General features: G+C 35.9%; 1 protein-coding gene across 1 annotated transcript; it reads left to right on the top strand.

The window, feature by feature from the left end:
* Nucleotides 1–11508: 11508 nt before the first annotated feature.
* Nucleotides 11509–12270, top strand: LOC116638633 (olfactory receptor 4P4-like). Its single transcript, XM_032414741.1, has one exon. It carries the CDS (start codon nucleotides 11509–11511, stop codon nucleotides 12268–12270), a length of 762 nt encoding a protein of 253 aa, XP_032270632.1.
* Nucleotides 12271–17571: the final 5301 nt, after the last annotated feature.

A 17571-nucleotide genomic window follows, 5' to 3' on the forward strand; every position in this document is an offset into this window, starting at 1 on the left:
AAAAACAAGAAAAGTTGAGCAGAATTATTGGGTGATGGGCACTGAGTAAACTATAGAATTGTTGAATCATTATTTTAGCCACTTGAAACTAACACTGTATGTTAATCAGACTTGAAATAAATAAATTAGAGAATATTCAGAGAAACTGTCAGTGTCTGGGGTGCTGAAGAAGACATGACAACTGAATGTAATGTGGTATGCTGGATGAGATTCTGGAGAAGAAAAATAGCATTAGTTAAAAAATGAAGTATGGGGGGCGCCTGGGTGGCTCAGTCGTTAAGCGTCTGCCTTCGCTCAGGTCATGATCTCAGGGTCCTGGGATCGAGCCCCGCATCGGGCTCCCTGCTCAGTCAGGAGCCTGCTTCTCCCTCTCCCACTCCCCCTGCTTGTGTTTCCTCTCTAGCTGTCTCTCTCTCTGTGTCAAATAAATAAATCTTTAAAAAAAAAAAAATGAAGTATGGATGTTAGTTAAAAATAATGCATTCACATCAAGTGAATTAGTTGTGACAAATATACTGTACTATGTACGATGGTAATAGGGGAAACTGAGCACAGAGCATATGGGAGCTGTGTATAATTTCCACAGTTTCCCTGTAAATATAAACCTGTTACAAAATATAAGGTTTATTTCATTTAATACTTCATCGAAGTTTATCTATGTTGTAGCACGGGTCAGAAATTCCTTCCTTTTTAATGCTGAATAATATTCCACTGTATGTGTAACACATTTTGTTTCTTCATATATTGATGGACACTTGGGTTGCTTACACATTTGGCTATCATGACTAATGCTGATATGAACATGGGAGTACACATATCTCTTCCAGCCCCCACTTTCAATGCTTTTTCTATATACTTGGAAGTGAAAATTCTGGATCACTTGGTCTTTGTATTGTTAACTTTCTGAAGAATGTCATACAGTCTTTCACAGTGGCTGCACCATTTTTATATCCTTATGAACAGTGTGCACATGTGTGTTTAGTGATGTTGGGCATTTTTTCACGTGTTCATTGCCCATTTGTATATATTTTTGTGAGAAATGTTTATTCAAGTGTTTTGTTGATATTGAGCTGCCTTGATATTGAATTCCATGAGTTGCCTTTTTCACTCTGTTGATTGTGGCCTTTGATGCATAGAAGTTTTTAACTTTGAGATAGTTCAATTTATTTATTTATTTCTTCTTTAGTCTCTGTTTTTGTTGTCATATTCAAGAAATTATTGCCCAAGGTAATGTCTTGAAGCTTTTCTTTTGCATTTATATTTTCTTCTAAACATTTTTAGTTTTAGCTCTTATACTTAGGTCTTTGATCCATTTTGAGTTTATTTTGTATATGGTGTAAGTTAGGGGTCTACCTTCATTTCTTTGCATATGAATCTCTAGTTTGCCCAAACTATTTGTTGAAAAAACTATCCTTTTCCTATTGGATGATCTTAGCACCCTTGTAGAAAGTCAGGTGACCATATATGTGATGTTGCATTTCTGGGCTCTGCAGTCTATTTCATTTGTCTGTGTTTCTGTCTTAATGCCATTACCACACTGTTTTGATTGCTGTAACTTTATAATAAGTTTTAAAAGATGTGAGACCTACAACTTTTTCTTTCCAAGAAAGTTTTTTGACTACAGATCCCTTGAGATTCCATATGAATCTTTCAGCTGATTTTTCTATATCTGCAGAAATTGTCATTGGAGTTTTGATAAGGTTTGCATTAAATGTGTTTGTTTCAGATATTACTGACATCTAAACATTATTGAGTCTCCTGATCCATGAAAATGTGTTATCTTTCAGTGTACACACACACACACACACACACACAAAGTGATTTATTATAAAGAATTGGCTTTTGTGTATATGGAAGCTGGAAAGTGCAACATCTGCACAAGCAATGTCCCATTTTGAGTCTAAAACCATAAACTGCTATAAACTGGTAAGAGCTGATGTCAGTTCAGATCCACAGGCAGGAGGTTACTGTAGAACCAGGAAGAGTTAGTGTGTCAGTGTGCAAGCCATCAGAAAGGAAGAGCTAATGTTTGAAGGCACTCAGGAAGGAGATTTACCTCTTACTCAGGGGAGGTTATCCTTTTGTAATTTTCAGACCTTTATTTGGTTGGATGAGGACCCTACTTTAGTAAGAGCAATCTAATTTATTCAGTCTACCAATTCAAAAGTTGATATCATCCAGAAAAATCTCATAGTCACAACCCAAAACAATAGTCAAACAAATATTTGAGCACCCGGTGGCCTAGGCAAGTTAACACATAAAATTAATGAGTACAAGTCCATTTTTTATCCACTAGCACCTATCCACATCTCCTGAAACCATACTTGATCCCCAAATAAAGACAACACAAGGTCATAATTCCGCCTAACATCATACAAGTAGCTTGCATACAACTGAAAATGCACTAGAACTTCCAAAGGAAAGGAAGGTACGTTTTGGGAGTGATTTTTACTTTCCCCTTGATATTCAGGAAATGAAATACTATGATGGAAAATGAAAATACTAAAATGCTATGATAGAAATTCAATATATCTTTAGTTTCATGATAAGGTAATAAGAAAGGGAAGAAAACAAAGATATATTCTTTATATATATTTGCACACACAAATACATTCATAACATAAAGAGTAAATTCAATAATTACGGTCTTCATTTTTTGTACCATCATATGGTTAATTTATAGTTACTTTCTTCTGTTACTCATTCTGTATTCAATGTGTCTTCAGCAAGACCCAAAGTTGGTCATGGTTCTTTAGCTGGTGAGGTGACACAGACCTTCATTCCTGAAGGGTCTGGGTCCTTAGTAGTTCTGGGTGGATGGCGTTGTTGTAGTCTTCCTTTGACCTTAATCACAAAGAATGATGATACTAAGGGGGGTCCAATGGGATCTCCTGTATTCTAGATATACTCTTCCTTACCTCCATTGTGGAGTAGTAGTCCAATTTCCCCTTGGTTGCCAAGATCTATCACTCCAACCAGCACAGCACCTTACTTCTTTGACTATAAATTCAAAGGCATGAGCAGCCCAAAGTGGTCAGTCAACAGTCTTAACACTCTGTTCAATGTAATCTTGTTGTGTCTCCTGCTGGAAGTTTTTCTTTCTGAAACTATGGATATTACTGAACCCTATATATACTATGCTATTTCTATACATACATACATATGATAAAGTTTTATTTATAAATTAGGCACAGTTAGAGATTAACAACAATTACAATAAAATAGAAAAAATACAACAATATACTGTAACAAAAGGTATCTGAATACGGTCTCTCTCTCTTTACCAAAATACCTGATTGTACTGTACTCATCCTTCTTCTGGTGATGATGTGAGATGATAAAATGGTGTCATGATGAGATGAAATGAGGTGAGTGAAACAAGGTGTTGTGATGTAGCATTAGGCTACTACTGACCTTCTGACAATATGTCAGAAGAAGGCTCATCTGTTTCTATACTTCAGGTAATTTTTTTTTAAATGTCTAATCCTCTATTTATTAAATCTTCTACACTGAAGTTAATTTTTTTATCATGTTATGTTAATCACCATATATTACATCATTAGTTTTTGATGTAGTGTTTCATGATTCATTGTTTGCATATAACACCCAGTGCTCCATTCAATATGTGCCTCTTTAATACCCATCACTAGGCTAACCCATCCCCCCATCGCCCTCCCCTCTAGAACCCTGTTTGTTTCTCAGAGTCCATAGACTCTCATGGTTCATCTCCCGCTCCGATTTCTCTCCCTTCATTTTTCCCTTCCTACTTCCTTCTTCTTCTTCTTTTTTTTTTTTTAACATATAATGTATTATTTGTTTCAGAGGTACAGGTCTGTGATTCAACAGTCCTACACAATTCACAGCACTCATCATAGCACATACCCTCCCCAGTGTCTATCACCCAGCCACCCCATCCTCCACCCCCCCACCACTCCAGCAACCCTCAGTTTGTTCCCTGAGATTAAGAATTCCTCATATCAGTGAGATCATATGATACATGTCTTTCTCTGATTGACTTATTTCACTCAGCATAATACCCTCCAGTTCCATCCACGTCGTTGCAAATGGCAAGCTCTCATTCTTTTTGATGGCTGCATAATATTCCATTGTATATATATACCACTTCTTCTTTATCCATTCACCTATCAATGGACATCCTGGCTCTTTCCATAGTTCGGCTATTGTGGACATTGCCGCTATAAACATTGGGGTGCACGTACCCCTTTGGATCACTACATTTGTATCTTTGGGGTAAATACCCAGTAGTGCAATTGCTGGATCATATGGTAACTCTATTTTCAACTTTTTGAAGAACCTCCATATTGTTTTCCAGAGTGGCTGCACCAGCTTGCATTCCCACCAACAGTGTAGGAGGGTTCCCCTTTCTCCGCATCCCTGCCAACAGCTGTCATTTCCTGACTTGCTAATTTTAGCCATTCTGACTGGTGTGAGGTGGTGTCTCATTGAGGTTTTGATTTGGATTTCCCCAATGCCAAGTGATGCTGAGCACTTTTTCATGTGTCTGTTGGCCATTTGGATGTCTTCTTTGGAAAAATGTCTGTTCATGTCTTCTGTGCATTTCTTGATTGGATCATTTGTTCTTTGGGTGTTGAGTTGGATAAGTTCTTTATAGATTTTGGATACTAGCCCTTTATCTGATATGTCATTTGCAAATGTCTTCTCCCATTCTGTCGGTTGTCTTTTGGTTTTGTTGCACTGTGCAAAAGCTTTTTATCTTGATGAAGTCCCAATAGTTCATTTTGCCCTTACTTCCCTTGCCTTTGGCGATGTTTCTAGGAAGAAGTTGCTGTGGCTGAGATCGAAGAGGTTGCTCCCTGTGTTCTCCTTTAGGATTTTGGTGGACTCCTGTCTCACATTTAGGTCTTTCAACCATTTTGAGTCTATTTTTGTGTGTGGTGTAAGGAAATGGTCCAGTTTCATTCTTCTGCATGTGGCTGTCCAATTTTCCCGACACCATTTGTTGAAGAGACTGTCTTTTTTCCATTGGACATTCTTTCCTGCTTTGTTGAAGATGAGTTGAGCATAGCATTGAGGGTCCATTTCTGGGCTCTCGATTCTGTTCCATTGATCTATGTGTCTGTTTCTGTGCCAGTACCATACTGTCTTGATGATTACAGCTTTGTAATAGAGCTTGAAGCCCAGAATTGTGATCCACCAGTTTTGCTTTTTTTTTCAACATTCCTCTGGCTGTTCAGGCTCTTTTCTGGTTCCACAAAATTTTAGGATTATTTGTTCCATTTCTTTGAAAAAAGTGGATGGTATTTTGATGGGGTTTGCATTAAATGTGTAGATTGCTCTAGGTAGCATTGACATCTTCACAATATTTGTTCTTCCAATCCATGAGCATGGGACGTTTTTCCATTTTTTTGTGTCTTCCTCAATTTCTTTCATGAGTATTTGATAGTTTTCTGAGTACAGATTCTTTGCCTCTTTGGTTAGATTTATTCCTAAGTATCTTATGGTTTTGGGTGCAATTTTGAATGGGACCGACTCCTTAATTTCTCTTTCCTCTGTCTTGTTGTTGGTGTATAGGAATGCCACTGATTTCTGTGCATTGATTTTATATCCTGCTACTTTACTGAATTCCTGTATGAGTTCTAGCAGTTTTGGGGTGGAGTCTTTTGGGTTTTCCACATAAGTGGAAAGTGCCATATCATGGGCAAAGAGTGAGAGTTTGACTTCTTCTTTGCTGATTCGGATGCCTTTTATTTCTTTTTGTTGTCTGATTGCTGTGGCTAGGACTTCTAGTACTATGTTGAATAGCAGTCAAAATCTTTGGGATGCAGCAAAGGCTGTCCTAAGAAGAAAGTACATAGCAATACAAGCCTTTCTCAAGAAACAAGAAAGGTCTCAAATACACCACCTAACCCTACACCTAAAGGAGCTGGAGAAAGAACAGCAAATAAAGCCTAAACCCAGCAGGAGAAGAGAAATAATAAAGATCAGAGCAGAAATCAGTGAACTAGAAACCAAAAGAACAGTAGAACAGATCAACGAAACTAGGAGCTGGTTCTTTGAAAGAATTAATAAGATTGATAAACCCCTGGCCAGACTTATCCAAAAGAAAAGAGAAATGTCCCAAATAAATAAAATCATGAATGAAAGAGGAGAGATCACAACCAACACCAAAGAAATACAAACAATTATAAGAACATATTATGAGCAACTCTATGCCAGCAAATTAGATAATCTGGAAGAAATGGATGTATTCCTAGAGATGTATCAACTACCAAAACTGAACCAGGAAGAAATAGAAAACCTGAACAGACCTATAACCCCTAAGGAAATTGAAGCAGTAATCAAAAGTCTCCCAACAAACAAAAGCCCAGGGCCAGATGGCTTCCCAGGGGAATTCTACCAAACATTTAAAGAAGAATTAATACCTATTCTTCTGAAAGTGTTCCAAAAAATAGAAATGGAAGGAAAACTTCCAAACTTGTTTTATGAGGCCACCATTACCTTGATCCCAAAACCAGACAAGGACCCCATCAAAAAGAAGAATTACAGACCAATATCCCTGATGAACATGGATGCAAAAATTCTCACCAAAATACTAGTCAATAGGATCCAACAGTACATTAAAAGGATTATTCACCATGACCATGCATCCTTTCTTGATCAAAACTCTTCAGAGTATAGGGATAGAGGGTATATACCTCAATATCATAAAAGCCATCTGTGGACAACCCACAGCAAATATCATTCTCAATGGGGTTAACTGAGAGCTTTCTCCCTAAGGTCAGGAACACTGCAGGGTTGCCATTGGAATTTTGATCAGGATTGCATTGAATCTGTAGATTGTTTTGGGTTGTATGGACATTTTCAGAATATTAACCTTTCTAATCCATGAGCATGGAATATGTTTCCATTTATTTGTGTATTCTTCAATCTGTTTCTTCATTGTCTTATGGTTTTCAGTCTACAAGCCTTTCACTTCCTTGGTTAAATTTATTCCTCAGTATTGGATAGCTGTAGGAGAACCCAAAGAATGTTCAATGCCCCAGGCCAGTGAAGTTGAGTGTGTTAGAGTATGGTGGGTCCACAGAAGGAGCAAGTGGAAGTGGAGATGAGCAATGAAGAAGGGAAAAATGTATTATAAAATACAACCTTAGATGGACCTTGCATGGACCCATGAGGATCATCTGCTATGAACTAAGGGCTATGATTTATTCAACCTGCCTCCATTAGGTTCTACTGACACTCTATTTCTCTCTCAGGAGAGGGAGATAAAACAAAGCAAGATAAAAACAAACTAAAATAAGGGGAGAAAATAATTATGCATTGTGGCATTTCAAATTCTAACCAGTGCCTGAACTAGGTAATATCCAGTAACACAAAAAGGTTATAATTGGAATGATTATTCAACATTTATTAAATATATATTATGTATTATGATCAACAAGAGAGACTTCAGTCTTCAAGGAAATTTTCTAGAAAAGGAGAGAGGGAGAAAAACAAATATCCATAATATTACATCAAGGCTATAACACTATAGAAGTATTGAATCACTTAGGTAATAACTCTCATGAGATTAATGAAATAAGCCTCAAGCCCATCTATATGACCTTATAAAAATATGGACTTTATTTTTCAAATTATAACCACATATGCATTGGCCACTGTAAAATGCCTGTGGGAGTTTTCCCCTCAGGTCCTTCTTGTGCTTTTAATTCAAGGTATTCCCAGTAATGCTTTCCTGAAAGGTTCTTTTGGATGGAAGATTCACAGGACAGTCAGAGACATTCCACATGTGTTTGCTGTTTTATAGCACAGGCACAGAAATTAAAATAAAAACAACACAGCCTGAAGGATCACTTGACATTCCAAAGAGATGTAAAATCTTATAGAAGTGAGCATCCTGATTACTATGTATGTATGTGTGTGTGTATATAATGTAATATATAATTTTTATATTTTAATTTATGCATATATACATAAATATGTATGTTTAAATTGGGAGGAAATAATTGGGATTTCTAACAATTCATTTTATATAAAAATTTGATCTTATTGAATCCCTATCTTTAAGTTTAAGTTCTTCTGAAATATATTTTCTTGGTGGTTATTTTTAAGAGAGGTCATTCAGGATATTCAAGATAAAATCTGGATAATTTGAGGGCAAATTGATAGTTTAAAGCTTTTATTTGTGACAAGGTATTTAAGCAAAATGAATAAAGTATGAGTTTTCAAATCATATAGAAATTGTTTAGATACAGACTCCCCCTTAATACTTGTGTAATCTTGGGTTCAAATTTCCTTATTTGCAAAACAGGGGCAATAGTACAATAATATACCTCATCAAGTCATAGTGTAGATGAAATGCTTGTTAAATGAAAAGCATTTACTAAAGTGCCTAGAATATATTATTACTTAGCATTTGGTATTTAAACATTTTAGTCTAATGGTATCACATAATTCAGCCCATAAATTTCAATTTCACATTTTTCTTTATTATGGATGTGATAAATAGTTTTAAAAAGCCTGAAGAATTAGGGCACCTGGTGGCTCAGTCAGTTAAGGATCTGACTCTTGTTTTCGGTTCAAGTCAAAATCTCAGGGTCTTGAGATCAAGCCCCACGCAGGCTTTGCACTCAGTGTGGAGTCTGCTTGAGATTCTCTCTCTCTTCTCCCCCTGCCTCTTTGCCTGCCTGTGCTTGCTCTCTCTCTCTCTCCCCCTCTCTCAATAAATAAATAAATAAATAAATAAATAAATAACTTCTTAAGGAGAGGTTCTTGAAATTCTTTAAATAAAAAAGTATGTAAAAAGGTGAACTCAAAATTCTTTACTCCTAAAACCCTGTGCATATATATATATGGTGTGTGTGTGTGTGTGTGTGTGTGTGTGTGTGTGTATGAGAGAGAGAGAGAGAGGAAGAGAGAAAAGAGAAGAGAAACAGTATTTTTTTTTTTTTTTTATGGATTAAATAAAGACCACAAGGAAAATATTTGAATATGGGCCAGGGGATATTTATGCATGAGGCAGCATTCCTCTAAGGGCACTGCATGGCAGAATGTTTTTTTCTATGTGGGCTTGTGTTTTCCCAACTGATGTTCAATCACTGTGAACTAAGCAGCCCTGGACCAAATGTTGAGAGATGTTGAGTCTTAACCAAGATTTGAACTTGCTACATTTTTGTTCTACAATTTTATGAAAAGTTATCCGTAAGTTCATATATATCCTTTAACTGATCATATTATTCCACATAAACAAGGACTAGGTTTGGATATTCTCAATTTATACATAAATAAATACTTTGCTAAGCTTGATTGTGTTAACCCAGAACAAATTTATACTAACACCACTTTTTTTCTTTGCATTTAATGTATGTCTAACATGAGTTCTTCAACTATCCCATTGTGGCAGAATACAAAATCCACAGGTAAAAACAATTAACTGATGGACATACTGATAACTATCTCCTTATACAACAACTCATTCCTTTCCATTTCGGGGAGCACTCTTCTTCAGACTTTATCATATCAGAATCATAAGCCTCTATAAGGTATATCCTTAAATAAACTTTATTTATTTTGCCCTGGGAACAGGGCAGGCAGATCCAGTATTATTAGTTCCAATACCAGCTGAAGAAAGAGGATCAGGGAGAATGAATTGCTCAGTGCTAACAAGATAAAGGTAATAAGACGTAGGAGCCTGGATGCTCACCTTCATGAACATTTGACTAGAAATCTGCCCACTACATCATACTGTTCCTCTGCTGGTACCATTGAAATAATTCATTGACATTAACAGTCTTTTAAGCAAATCATGATTTTGCTGTGGCGGACATTTGGTTATGGGTAAAAGGTGATGGCTCAACATATTCACTCTCTCTTCCTAGATCTACTGCATCTAAGTGGCTGTGCTGCTTAACTGCATGGTTAAACATGCAGGACATTCTTTAATCACCTTGGGTTCTTCCATATGTCAACAGAAAACAGCTAGCTCTGCACAGTGTTTCTAACATTTTAAATAGCAACTTCTGAAATGTGTCTTTAAAATGATTAGGAAAAAGGGAAAGTTTTATATAATAATAAACTGCATTCTTATATTCAGATGCCCAGATTGTGTCCCAGTTCCCTTTTTCCTGCCTCTTTATGTTCTGAATCTTGACCAAACCTGTCAAAAAGAAGAATCACCGAAACTATTATCAACTAATTATCAACTAATCTCTGCTATGATTAAGAGCCTTGATTTTGTCCTTATTTCAAGAATATATCTTTAGTTCTACTGGATATATGGAATGTATGTGTGTGATTGGGGCATTATATATAAATTCCAAAATGTCCATTAACTGATGAATGGATAAAGAAGATGTGGTATGTATATATACTGTGGAATATTACTCATTAAAAAGAATGAAGTCTTGCCATTTGTAACAATGTGGATGGAGCTAGAGTGTATTATGCTAAGTGAAATAAGTCAGCCAGAGAAAGACAAATACCATATGATCTCACTCATTTGTGGAATTTAAGAAACAAAACATGAACATAGGGAAAGGGAAAAAATAGAGAGAGGGAAGCAAACCATAAAAGACTTACCTACAGAGAAAAAAATGAGGGTTGATGGAGGGAAGTTGGAGGGAAATGAGCTAGATGGGTAATTGGTATTAAGGAGGGCACTTGTGATGAGTACTGAGTGTTATATGTTAAGTGACAAATCATTACATTCTGTATCTGAAACCAATTTTACCATATATGTCAACTAACTGGAATTTAAATTAAAAATTGAAATAAAAAAGAAATATGACAACCACATGCAACACACACAAATAAATTGTATGTAGAATAGAGAAGGGATGGGACTTGTTTAAAGTTATAGAGGTAGTTAATGGCAGAGATGGAGTAAGACCCATATCTTTTAAGATGGTGGAAAACAGCTGGAAGTCCATTTGCTCAGTAGGTAATGTGGCATAAATGTGAAGAGAATGGAAACGGCATCTGATAAAGTTTCATATCTTAGGTTGCTACTTAACACCTTAATGATTTGGTGGACTTAACTGAATCAATCTATCTTTCTGTTTCCCCGTATGTAAAATAAGTATCAGAAAAGTAACCATTGGGTTGCTATGAATTAAATGCATGTAAAGTGTTTACAATAGTTTCAGACATAAAACATGCTTTCATTAAATATAGTTTGAAATATGATGCCCCTGATCGGCAAGGATTTAAAAGATTGTAACAAAGTCTCTATAACCTACATCATTTTTTTCAATTTATAAATATTCCAAAAATTAAAAAGTGCTATTGAAGATGTCATATGTTCTGTATCATTTCAGATAAATTAAGTTTCTATTGTGTCTCTGGAATCACCTCAACCTCATGGAAAATCAGAACAATGTCACAGAATTTGTTTTCATGGGTCTGTGGGGAAATAAGCAAATGGAGCTACTGTTCTTTTTCTTGTTCCTGTTCTGTTATTTGGCAATCTTAATGGGAAACTTCATTATCTTACTCACAATCACCTGCAGCCATCTAATTGGACAACCAATGTACTATTTTCTCTGCCACCTTTCCCTCATGGACCTCTGCTACACCTCCACTGTGGTCCCCAGGTTAATCAGGGACTTAGGCTCAGCAAGAAAAAATATTTCCTATAACAACTGTATGACCCAGCTCTTCACTGCCCACTTGCTGGCAGGTGTGGAGATATTCATCCTGGTGTCCATGGCTTTAGACCGCTATATTGCCATTGTCAAGCCCCTGCACTACATGGTCATCATGAACCGGCAGAGGTGTAGCATGTTGATCTTCATGGCCTGGGGTGTGGGGTTTTGGCACTCTGTCGCTCTATTGCTCATGGTACTCAATTTACCCTTCTGTGGTCCTAATCAAATAGATCACTACCTATGTGATGTGAAGCCTCTTTTGAAACTGGTGTGCAAAGACATTCATGTTGTTAATATCTTAATGATTGCAAACTCAGGAATGGTGGTGGTTGCTGTCTTTCTTGTCCTGGTGGCTTCTTACATTCTCATATTATATAATCTTAGGACCTGCTCCTCTCTAGGGCGACACAAAGCTCTCTCAACCTGCAGCTCTCACGTAATGGTGGTCATTTTATTCTTTGTGCCTTGTATCTATATTTATGTTCTACCTGCAGGGAGTGAGAACAAGGATAAGGAAATCTCTGTATTTTACACTGTGATTGCCCCCATGCTGAACCCTCTCATCTATACCCTGAGAAACATGGAGATGAGAATTGCCATGTGGAAAGTATGGTCTAAAATGGCCCACTCAAAATTCAGGTAGGGGCGCCTGGGTGGCTCAGTTGGTTAAGGGTCTGCCTATAGCTCAGTCCATGATCCCAGAATCCTGGGATCAAGCCCCACACAGGCTCCCTGATAAGCAGGGAGCCCGCTTCTCCTACTGCCACTCCCCTTGCTTGTGCTCTCTCTTCTCTATCTCTGTCAAATAAATAAATAAAATCCTAAAAAAAAAAATTCAGGTAAAAGTGATATTCATTTCACTTCTGACCCTGTGTTCCTAGAGCATTTATTATTTGAGATGTTATAGAAAACATGTAGCTTTCTTTAGGGAGTTGGACTAAATGATCTCTAACATTATAAGAGTCAAAGAAGCAAGTCACTGTAGTTCAGATTACAATCTGCATGCTAAAGTTTCCAACTAGTTCTAGATGTGGTTGAATGGGTTTGAGGAATGCTAGAAATGTCTTTCTAAAACACATGCCTAATCATAGCACAGGCCTCTCCAAAAATGTATATGGAACCCTATTTTCCTTGGAATAAAATCCAAACTTCTCACTTGTTTATCAAAATTGGTTTTGGCTCAACTTGCTAATCTCAGAAGGCATTACATTGGTAGAAAGTATGGTGTTACAATGACAGGTTTTGAGGTCAGGGAGAGCTGGATGATTACTGACTCTGGTACATTTTTATCTTGGTGTCTTGGCAATTTGTTTTAGTTATATATGTATCCCCATTTTCAAATATTTATGAAATGTGTAATTTGTACATTATAAAGTTGTAATACTACTTTGGCTAACACATGTGAAGATTTAGCTAGGGCATATGGCTACTAGAAACGTTTTATATTTTTCCTCTTTCCTTACTTTTCTTCATTTGTTTCCCTTTGCTTTGATGGTTTCAACCAGCTACACTGGACTCCTCTACATTCTCCAAACATACTCTAAAGTCTATCATCTTTATGACTGTTTCTTCTATCTTTTTTACTTATAATGTTGCCCCCATTATGCGTTAGTGTTCATGTCTTACATATAAGTCACATTCCTGATATTTTCTTATTCCAGAAGATTTTGCCAACTCATGGAAGACCAGAAGTATTTCTGATTTTCCCTGTTCTTTTGTTGTTATGAAACCGTATATTTACTCCTTTTAAAATAATCCTGTGCCCCATATTCGTATTTTTTCTTATGTTTTTCCAGTTTGATTGAGTCAACTCAGTCAAAGATGTACTATATCTTTATTTTTTTATCTATTTTCTAGCAATACACCCATACAAATTAAGAAATAAACAATTAATCAATTAAATTCAAATAATCTATCTTCTCTTTTTATTGGACTTTATACTTTGTTTTCACATATCCAGAAATTCCCCTTAGGCTATGAACTATCATGAATCACAGACCTGTACTTCTGAAACAAATAATACATTATATGTAAAAAAAAAAGAAGAAGATAGTAGGAAGGGAAAAATGAAAGGGGGGAAATTGGAGGGGAGATGAACCATGAGAGACTATGGACTCTGAGAAACAAACTGAGGGTTCTAGAGGGGAGGGGGTGGAGGATGGGTTAGCCTGGTGATGGGTATTAAATGGAGCACTGGGTGTTATACACAAACAATGAATCATGGAACACTACATCAAAAACTAATGATGTAATGTATGGTGATTAACATAACATAATAAAATTTAAAAAATATATGTAATGTAAGAAAGGTTAAAAATTCAACATACATCCCATGTAGCTATCAGAGAGGGAATGAAAACTGGCAGACTCTCAGTCACTTAATATGTCTTTTTACTTATTTTCTGGATTTGGAGTTGCTACTATTTTAATTTTCACTTATCCCTTGTCTTTTGAATCACATAATCCAGTCAGCTCTGTGTCTTGCTTCCCAGTTGTGTAGATATTTCTCTCTTCCAAAGCACTTGACTTTTCTTAGCAAAATGATTGCATTGTTTCTACACAGAGTTTTCTTGATTGAATTACTCCTGCCCCAGAGCCAAGGAGAAGCCCAGGAAAAACCATAAATGAGATAGTGTTTGTCTTTAATGTCAGGAAAGCTTCTTTTGATATTTCCACTCTTACAACTTTTCACACATCTAATTACTTTTTTTTCTTCATGGATCCATGAAAACCTGTGGAATATCGAGGGAAAACATTCTGCCTATTTCATAGACTATTAAGTCTGTCTAGTTATAGTTCGATTTGACCTGGTTTAACCTATTAATTTTCCAAAGAATATTTGGATTATTTTTAAAAGTATAGAATTGTAGTGTGTATACTTGTTCCTATGCATGTGTGATCATTTTGTCTGTGTGTGTGTGTGGTATGGGGGGTTTTGAGGGTCTTCAAGATGGGTCAAAGGAAATATTCAACCCATCAGAAAGAATGCTATACAACAAAACCAAAATCTTTTCTTATTTGTTTCCTTTTCTCAAGAATCTGTAAGATTTTATTGGCAAAAAATATGACTATATTATAGAGCAAGCCCACAAAAAATATATAGAACCTAGATTAGTTATCTACTTGTAAGTTGTTCTTTCTAGAATTCGCTTTCCAGCCTATAGAACAATACCTAATATCTTCAAAAATACCTGAAATCTCAGTTTTATAAATAAGTTCATACAACCCATAAAACAAATGATTTTAGAAGGGGATTAGAAAAGAAGGATAAATATAACAAAATCAATTCTCAGAAGAGCAAGCTAATATGAACTGAGACAAATGCAGGGATTGGGGTTATAAATGAGGTACTTGAACACATCTCTAAGGAGTATCCTGGTGCATTTGTGTGTGTTATTGGTAGAGATATGACCAGCTATCTCCTTCTGTGTATTGACACAAGCTCTGAGTGAAGCTTGGTCAAAAGCATGCATTATGTTGAAATGGACAACCAGTAAAACACTGAGTTCTGATATCTATCATTCTGAAGTACTAGAATCTCTTATTTCCTCAGGGTTACTACATTTTCAAAGCCTGGAAGCAAGTAGTAAACATATAAAAACCTGCTCCTTTCAGTCATAGAAGGCACACAGTTCTTTTTCTTATTCTTATTTAGTAGCAAATCTTATTTGAGCAAATCTTTTTAACTTCTAGAGGACTGTATTCTTATTGGAACAACAGAACTAACAGTACTTAACTCACAATATGCACTATTGTGAGATGAAATGATATAATGAACTTAAAACACAAAACAATCTCTTGATAGATTATTTATTATTATCAGTATTATTATTTTGTACCAGATAAGATCCCATAAAAATTGATCTCCTTAGGTTCAACATGTGTAAAGCAAATTTTTTATATATGGATTTGTGTATAATGGAAAATTGGTTCGCTGAACATCAGTGTGTACATTTAGGGCTGAGCCAAATAATCTGTAGAGATCAAGTTACATAGGACTAAGCCAAATGGTAAACAGAATAAAAGTTATGCTGTGCATTGAGTGCTGACTTGCCCTCATATTTTATTATATTCTCACTTAATGATATAACATTTTTACCTTAATATGTGTATAAAGAATGGATTGTTTATTCTTTTATCTTTCCTTTTCTTCTGTCCTCCATTCCCCAACCATCTATTTCATCACTGTTAGTCCCTGGCAATAAATAACCCAGGTTCCAGTCCTGATATGGCAGGTCATTATTTTATTGATCTATCTACTCTACCCATGAAGGTTACTCTAGATAATGATGCATATTGGACTGTACTGCATGTGTTTGGTTCTGTTTGTCTTTCCCCATTTCAGAGTTTTCTGAAGCTAATGTAAAAGGAAATTTCCAAAATGGAGCAAACAAGCCTAATTAAGAGTCTTTTTTTAAAAAAATAGGATCAGGAGGCCATAAGTGAGGAAGAATTTGTGCACGTCTTCATTGGAGAAATCATGAAGATTTTTTTAAATTTTCAGACAGCTGCAAGCCCTTGGCCTGGACTTAACTTTCTCCTAGCCATGATACCTGAATCATCTGCATTCTTTACTTCTAAAGGAGCTCCAATCCCTCATTTGCCTATTAACCCAACCAATCCCAGTAACCCTAAATCCAATCTGTTTTGCATAGAGGACATGAAAGAGAATTACACTCACAGCCTTTCCCCTATATAACTCTGCTTCTCTTTGTCTTCCTGGGAACACAAACACAATTCAGGTTTCTACCTGAATCTGTGTCTCCCAAATTGCAATTCTAATTGCCCAAATAAATGTATGTTTTTGTTTTCAGTGAATTATTTCTTAGTCAGTACTACCCTAATACTATTCCATGTTATATTATTTTCCTTCAGAAAGCAAGATGAGCACAAGGCAGGCAGAGTTTCTGAATTGCTCTGAGTAGAGCATTATGGAGCCTCCAGAGAAACTGCTTGACACAAGCCAACACAAAGATAAGAAGTAAAGTTATATCCAGAAAATGCCCACAGGCACCAGGGTCAGTACCATGGAGAGCCACACAGTGAAGATCTGTTCAGAAATGCCTCTGGGAATATAATTTCTCAGAGTTTCAAAGACCTATTAATTCTTGTGTTGTCATATGTTATATTCTGCTCTTCTGAATCAACTTCCCCTCATCGATAGGCATAAAATAAGTGACTCCTAGAACTTAAAATGTATATATGTTTTTGCCAGAATTTCAAAATACTTAATTCTTTCTTTCTTTTTTCTTTTTCTTTCTTTCTCTCTTTCTTCTTTCTTTCTTTCTTTCTTTCTTTCTTTCTTTCTTTCTTTCTTTCTTCTTTCTTTCTTTTTCTTCTTTCTTTCTAAAATCCACTTCTTACATCCCTGATGGTTCAATGTATATTTAAGTTCTACTCCCCTTGCCAATATATAAAATGTTCTAATACATATTGAGATTTTCAAAATAATTTTAAAGAATTGACCTAAACATGCTTGAATAATTGTTTTATAAATCTCTGCATTTTATTTCATCTTTAGATACTGGAGAAGAATCAGCAGAGTGAGTACCTCAGGAGGGAGCTCTCCTGATTTGACCTTAAACTAATCTTACAGCCACTGAGATCTAAAGTTCAGTGAATTAACCATGCCATTTTCATTGGAGAATGTTCCACCAACTGTGCTTTGGGGTGGTTATATGCTATTTAAATTTATTCCACTTAATTTCATCCTTAGACTATATTTTCTCTAGCAGCATAAGTTAATTGTGATTACTACAAAATAATTTAACTACCTTTAGTCTTATTGTACATTATTCATGAGCAGAATTCCACTTGAGAACAAAAACAATTCAGCTGAAGTTAATGAAATCTTTATGTTTCAGTGAAATTTATTGAGTCTCTTTTTGGTGCCTTTATATTTTCCACTATATTCTTATGAAGGAATAGCCCAGTTTATGATTGC

Source organism: Phoca vitulina, unplaced genomic scaffold (assembly GCF_004348235.1).
Source record: "Phoca vitulina isolate PV1807 unplaced genomic scaffold, GSC_HSeal_1.0 scaffold16, whole genome shotgun sequence".
Lineage (NCBI taxonomy): Eukaryota > Metazoa > Chordata > Mammalia > Carnivora > Phocidae > Phoca > Phoca vitulina.

What these genes read in the sequence shown, in the direction of transcription:
- LOC116638633 (XM_032414741.1), top strand. Translation starts at nt 11,509, where the DNA reads ATGTACTATTTTCTCTGCCACCTTTCCCTCATGGACCTCTGCTACACC.